Genomic DNA, 7,844 nt, shown 5'->3' with positions numbered 1-7,844 from the left:
TGATTCAGGAAATGGAGGGGATTCAATTATGGCGATAAAGTTGTTGTTATTGTTTGTTTGTATGTTTTCGTACATATTTTGCAGATGGTCCCCAGTTACTCGCGTCATAGCATGTTTACATGTAGATCTATACTATTTGACGTTGTCAACGCCTGAGCCATTCCTTACAGTGTATGTCGATGTTACTTTCTTCGCGAGCGAGCGAAGCGAGCGAGCGCTTGAGAAAATTTTACATTTTCCTACAAGATAGAATACTGTTCAGCTCTGTTACCTGTCTGAAGACCGGCGTACAAACGTCATGCAATATGCCAAAATTGATACAATCACATTTCTGCTTCCTCCATTTTTTCCCCTCAAAATTCAGGGGGGGGGGGGATGATTGTACAGGCCATCCCCCCCTCCTCCATTTCAGGGGGGGGGATATCCCCCATCCCCCCCGGGATTTACGCCCATGGGTATGTCACATGGAAAATAGGAGACATGATAAGAGAATCATTTCATGCCCATTCACAACCATGAATGCTCCAGGGCCCCGTTTCACAAAGGTAGAGCGACAGCGTCAAGTCCCCTATTCAGCGTCAACTTCCTCCCTGCAGCGTCAAATTGTAAACTTGACGCTGCAGGGCATTTCACAAAAAGTTGACGCTGCACGATCGACGTCAAAATGTCGCTGGAGCGACAACAATTCTGACGCTGCTCAGCATGAGCGTCAAAATCTGTCCAAGGACATGCTGGAGCGACAACTTCCCATTACTATGACGACACAAGCAAGCTAAAGATGGCCTACTTGATGTTAGTGCACAGGGGGCTGAGGAGGGAGAGGGTGTTTAGGGACAGACTTAATCCGTTAGATTGTTATGATGACACAGACCTCTTCAAAAAATATCGCTTCAACCGTGGGGGTATCATGCACATCATCGACAACCTGGCAGGCCAGCTGGAACACCGTACCAACCGAAGTCACGCTGTGCCTGCCAGCCTTCAAGTATTCATTGCATTGCGCTTCTACGCGACAGGTTCAGTACTAGATAATAGCGCTGCAATGCATGGTATCAGTGTAGCAACCTGCAGCAGGGTGGTGAGGAGGGTAACAAAAGCCCTGTGTCAACGGAGAAATGAGGTGAGTTTCAATCATATCAAATTGATATCATTTATCAATGTTATCTAAGAACTCAAGATTCAGAGTGTTCAGTGCACTGCCACTAGCAATTGCCAAATTACAGCTGTGCCTGTAGTGTAAAGGGCCTAAAGTAAAATTCATTCTTGTATTATTTAATGATTTGCAATTAAAAATCACACAAAATAGCACTCTTCACATCTCAGTTGATAAAATCATGCACTCTGAAGATTGAAAGACCTAGTTGGTAGGCTATGGCTGTAATTATAGAAATAATGTAGATTGATTGAGGGCTTTGAATGCCATGCAAATGGTGGTATCGTCTGCACGTCTGAAACCACTACATTGTACTACCGCAGTAACTAGTGCATACACAGAGCAGTTCTACGCGAATCGCAAACAATAACAACTCCATGCGAAACTTCACCATCTAGGCCTATGTGACATCTATTTATTTCTGGTTGCCACAATATCAAATTCAGATATATTTTTTTGATTTCGGTGAAATGAACTTTTTGAGAAATTCCTTAATACCACTATTGCTAGCACACAAAAAGCACAACATTACGAAACGAGAGCATAGTGCGTCTCGCTCATTAGTCCCATTGGGTAATAATTGTGTTATTATTACAAATCGCCGTAGACTCAAACTCACTGAATGTTCCTTTTCGAGATGGCAGCGTTTCGAAATCGCTGTCGCAGTTGCACTTATTGCAATTCACCTTGCTCTGGTTCAGAGTCCATCTAATGTTGATCAGGAATATAGGAGTTCAGTTGCCATGGTATTAGTATTGGCCAATACTCCAAACTTTTGGCCCAACTTTTGTAGTCACAGTAACCCCAGTTCAGTGTCGACACGTTCTAAAGTTTGGTACAATGTACGCACGCGTTATACATACGGCGTATAAGAACACACGGCGTCCGCGGTACCGATCGAACATTGAAATTCTGGTACCGAAATTCTTGCATTGTACCATGGAGCTACCATGATTGTACTTAGGTCTGACAGGTGCTACTAGCTAGCTAGGAGTAAAAGTTATTACAGATACATCCTTCAGCACGGTCCTTCACTATGACTCATGACAAGGCCCACCTACCTGCACTGACCTAAGTCTGTCACACAGATTCCTGTCGTCTATCTATCGCGCGGCGGATGGAGCACCTACGTGTTGTGAAATAAACAACAACTTATTAGTAGAAATAAAGAGAATGTATGGTGGGTTTAGGTCCACCAAAAATGATAAGGATGAGGTGGAGGAAAAGAAGAAGAAGAAGAAGAAGAAAGACAGCAAAAAAGAAAGAAATAAAGAAAAAATGAGGATGGCGGTTCACATGTTCTCAATAGCAATTAAGATTATACTGTAGTAAGAAAAAATGTAATTAGTATGACTATAAGTTTTACGACTAACAGGTATTTGTCAATTTCATTTATTCTAAACTAAAAAAAAAAAAAAATAGTGATAAATAGGCCCCGACATGCGTTAATTATATTACTTCATGCTTTATTGTTACATTTTTTTTTTCTGATGTTACCAGTATCTATATTGTGAAGTGAAATTTGGATATATTCCTGTAACTGTATAGACCAAGGCTGTTTTGATTTGTAAAAAGTTTTCAGGTCATAGGGATGTACATTAATATAAAAAAGCAAGTGAAGAGTTTGTTTGCAAAAACCGATAAGTCCATATTTGCCAAAAGAGAATAATAAGAAAAATTTAGCTTCTTTTGACCATAACTTCAAAAATGTACCTTTATATGTAGTGAGCAATATATCATTTAAAAGATATTATTTTGTACTTTATGACAGAGACCGTACTTCAAAATCTTGAAAAATGGACTTATCGGTTTTTGCAAACAAACCCTTCAAGTACACACACACACACACACACACACATTCAAAAGTGGGTATAAAGCAATGCATGCAGGCCAAAGCGTGATGAATATATATACATTGTATATATATTCTAAATGGTTTCAATTCCATTGTCCTATTATTTCTTTTCTCACTCTCTTTACAAAATGGCTAATCACCAAAAAAAAAAAAAAAAAAGTATTGCGATTAAAATATAACCCTTACGGGACTAGAAATGAGTCTTGATAGCTATAGGGCCTAGGCAGACAATCTACCAGTACTAAATTTATGCATGTCGATGAACTGAAATATATTTGAGTAAAACTTTGATATAATGCATGCAACCTTCTGCATGGCTTTCAATACCGGTACACTTTTGAAAAAAAAAAAAAAAAAAAAAAAAAAACCTTAGGGTAATTCCTTATTTGATACAAATACTTTGACAGTAATGGAAAAGGTCATGATACACTTACTACCAATGAGTAAATGAAACATACTTTCTCCAAATGTTTCTTTTGATTTCAGTACATAAAGTTCCCCTGCACTCGGGAGGACGTGAGGAACACGCAGGTGAAGTTTCACAATATCGCCCAATTTCCACACGTCGTTGGTGTTGTAGACGGGACCCACGTGTGTTTGAGCGGAGCCCCACTTGGAGAAGAAGAGTATGTTTATGTGAACCGTAAAGGGCGTCACTCAATAAATGTACAAATCATCTCCAACGCAGAGTTCAAGATTACAAACATCGTGGCCCGCTGGCCGGGGAGTACACACGACTCCAGAATTCTGCAGGTGATTTTTTTTTTCTTGTTGACACCTTGTTGTATTTATTCCTGATGTCAGTAGGCATACATGCATTACAAATTTCACAAACAATAATATAGATTACATACTCAATATTCACATGAAGGATTGAGTTATAATAATATACAGTTTCTTATTTTCATTGCATCATCTACATGAAAGAAAAGAATTAAGTACAATTACTGTACATGAATAAAAATATATACAAAGATATATACTGTACAAATATCAATAAATTTATAACCGATGAGTTGTTATTAGAAAACGTGTTTGCACATCAGTGTAGCCCTAAAATGCTTTACTGACGATAAATTCAAAGTAAACTTCCTGGTACGGTATGACGACATAGATATGAATTCTACAGTATACCTGCAAGCTTATTCCTTTTGACTTGCTAATACATGTTAAAGTGTTGTGAGCTGATATGATAATATACACATCTTCCTTTTGAATTATGACATAAATTCATTTTAGTTTTAAAGTTTTGACAAGATTTCTTTTCGTATTTGGGAAACGCATATTTTGTATTGGAGTCTTAAATTGCAATAATTCCAAACAGCACTAAACATACGAGTTGTTGAAACAATGCTATCATGATGAATTCATTGAATTCAAGGCATAACTGTATTCCAACTTTATTTTCTCAACAGAACAGCATCATTGGACAGAAATTTGCGAATGGAACCCTTGAGGGAATTCTGTTGGGGGATTCAGGTTATGCCCTCCATCCCTGGCTTATGACCCCCGTCTTGAATCCAGACAATCGTGCACAAAGGGCGTACAACCAGTGAGTACAATTCATAATGGGGAAAATTTACATCCAAAGCTTAGATCAGCCTGCAATGTTTGAAAAAAAAACAAACAAACAAACAAACAAACTTATACAATTGAGGTGATATCTTTCTGTTTCATCAAAAATTTGGTTTAATATTTGTCTTTTGATGAAACTTAATAAAGGAGCATTGTATAGGTGCATGTACTAGTGCTATGAAAGCTTTCATTAAATATATATATATATATATATATATATATATATATATATTCGACAGATGACATTTCATCAGTGTGGCAAAGAGGTTATATCATAAATGTACCAATTTATATCCACTTACAATACTTTTCATGTCTTGATTCTTGGCCTATTTACTAATGTGGAAAATAAAATGAAAATAAAACATCATTAAGATAACACCTTTTCTAATACAGTGTAATGTCACAAGTTGCACTTAGGTTCATCAGACGGACCCCCATCAAACACATAATACAATATTGTTTGTGTGCGACGCACAGACATTTTTATCTATTCTTCAATATTTATAAATCTATAGAAAAATTATTACATTAACCACTTGAACTCGAATGACCCAATTTTTTTTTTTTTTTTACCAGCCTCGTCGAGAAAGTAAAATAGTACAGTATAACTAGGCATCACCCAAAGAGGTTCTATATAGCTTGAGAACCTGTTTGGCATCACCTTATCAGTCATGTGACATCTTTTGCCCACATTTTCGATCATGTGATCAACTCAATTTGTGCAATGTTCGCAATACAATTTACATTGCGGGCGTTGCGCGGGCGTGAAAATTCGTGCATGTTAGACGAGACTTCTAGGGATCCCATACACTCCAGAGAAAAAGTGAATATTTTACGTGTATTAAATTAAAGAGCCTAGGCCAGCGCCTATTGCCTAAGGGGAAAATGCCAAGAAAACCATACAACCGAAGAGGCTCTTGCATGCTAGACTAGGGACTACTTGGAGAATCCACGGTAGACATTGGTGACTCTGAATATCGAAAAGGTAGTTATTTTGAGGACGAAATTGATAATTAGAGTGAGGTTGCAGCAGGTATGTTGGTACATTGGTGGAATTAGCGGTTCGTAAGCACCTCCCAGCCCCGTGCAAGCGGGGGAAATGATAGTCAGTGTGCCGATGGAGTGTCATGGCCAATTCAAAGATACCGTAGCTAGTGTCTAGTGATGATACGTGATAGTACCAGTACCCACTGATACTACATGTTTAGTCACAGCGAATGATGAAGGGACGGAAGAAAATGTTTGTCAGAAGAAACATATTTTTTTTTCTCTTTTTTTTTTTGTGAGAGAGTTCCTTATGTCCCCTCCTCACTAACTAACTTGCACAAAATAAACAAATATACTAACCTTTCACCAACAATAAACTAGGCCTATTATAGGTTTCTATAAAGGTTATGCCGTCATTTATCATTATGCTCATGGGAAGACTTAATTCCCATAACCATGATAACCTATTTAGTTTACCACCAGCAAAAAAAAAAAAAAAAAAAATAGTATTAGTAATCCACCCATTCTGGGCAAACTAGTGTGTGTGTTGGGGGGGGGGGGAGGGGTCACAAGGAACTCTTTCCAATTTTTTTTTTTTAATTTTGCGGCATAATTGTGATATAGTCCCCACCACTGCGTGTCCGTATTAAATACAACCCTACCTAACCTGTGCTGAAAAATGTTGGAAATGACAACAGAATGATATCCTTACCACTAACCGCAGTAGCAACCCCAATACGTAGATGTTACAGCACCCCGCGTTGGGGTTACCTTACCACCAATATTCAGTGTACTGCTAATCACATGATTCTTTGACAGCTGATATTAAAGAGCCACTTGCAGTTGACATCATGTCTACTCATTTGATCTGATGCAGAACTCCAAAGCATTCTGAATTTCGTTGCAACTGATTGGAAAATTGCCCTACATCGACGTCAATATAGGGCAATTTGACAATAAGTTGCAATGAAGAACTCCTTGACAGAAGAATTTCATGAATTTGAATAATTACATGGTACCCGCTGCACGCTATGAATAAGGACTAGAACCAACACTTGCTGTAGGGCTAAAGTTCGGTGATGTAGTGGAGATGACGCCTGTCCTTTGATCAGGAGGTCGTAGGTTTGAATCCTGCTTGAGTATGTCTGTCCATGATTTTTTATCAGGGCTACTACTAAAATATTGATCAATTCAGTGCTTGTTCACATCGACGTAGAGCAATTTGTCAATCAGTCGCAATGCAAAACACCTCGACAGAAGAATTTCATTCTGAATTTGGACAAAAGATTCTTTATGTTCACAAGTCCCAGCAATTGTTTGAATACGGAAATCTTATATTTCTGAATGATTTCTATACGCTATCATTTGACAGCTGCTCCTTTTTTCCCCTACTTTCAAGCCAGATTATCCCTATCTTTCAACCATAGAGGTTAGAAGTTCTTTTTTGTGTGTTCAGAATGTTGTCCTAATCATGACTAAACCAATGTATTTCTAAATTGCTCTTTTCAGATCACACAGCCGCACTCGCGCAACTGTTGAACAGGTAAACGGGCAGCTAAAAAATAAATTTAGGTGCCTCATCGGTCAAGGCCTGCAAATGAGTCCCATACGGGCTGGGGATGTCATCGTGGCATGTGCTGTTCTGCACAACATCAGCAAGGACTTGCACCAGCCTGATGTTCAGTTCCACATGGAAGAAGATCATGACTGGCAACTGCCTCTTGAACATGCACCGTGTGGAGCTGCTGCAAGAGCTCGGCTAATTGAATATCATTTCATGTGACATTCTTTTGTGTATCCTTGCACTGGTGTCCTTGCAACAAAGAGACACTCTGTGTTATGGCTTGAGTATTCTATCAATCCGTCCATGACCAAGTTTTCAAGCAGTGTAACTTTGGAACCATTACAAGTATCTATGAGATACTATGAAACTTGATAACTTGAGATATTTGATAACAAAGTATCACAGTTTAGTTGCACATGCTCTGAGAGAAAAGTCAAATGCAAAGGGGTCAAAGTTGTAAAGCTTCAATAATAATTTGTCAGTACCTACATAGTGCCAAAATGTATCTTTATTAATTTCAATGTATGCATTCTTTGCCAGATAAAGGTTATGTAGGAAAAGATGTGGGTATGCCGGTCACAGTTCAAAGGTAAAGGGTCACAATTTCGTTTAAATTCACCTTTTCTTCTCATATACATGTACCGGTACATATCAAAATTGGCTAATATATCTTCATGGAACTTATGCATACACATGCATGTATGGCC

At 38.4% G+C, this 7,844-nt stretch overlaps 1 protein-coding gene across 1 annotated transcript; it reads left to right on the top strand.

The window, feature by feature from the left end:
* The first annotated feature begins 778 nt into the window (after positions 1 to 778).
* Positions 779 to 7,358, top strand: LOC140246722 (putative nuclease HARBI1). The gene is made up of 4 exons (XM_072326061.1): positions 779 to 1,120; positions 3,495 to 3,761; positions 4,424 to 4,560; positions 7,083 to 7,358. Exons 1-4 carry the CDS (start codon positions 779 to 781, stop codon positions 7,354 to 7,356), a joined length of 1,020 nt encoding a protein of 339 aa, XP_072182162.1. The 3' UTR covers positions 7,357 to 7,358.
* Positions 7,359 to 7,844: the final 486 nt, after the last annotated feature.

Source organism: Diadema setosum, chromosome 3 (assembly GCF_964275005.1).
Source record: "Diadema setosum chromosome 3, eeDiaSeto1, whole genome shotgun sequence".
NCBI classification, from domain to species: domain Eukaryota; kingdom Metazoa; phylum Echinodermata; class Echinoidea; order Diadematoida; family Diadematidae; genus Diadema; species Diadema setosum.
The sequence above is the reverse complement of the archived record's forward strand: the minus strand, read 5'-3'. Positions and strand labels throughout refer to the sequence as shown.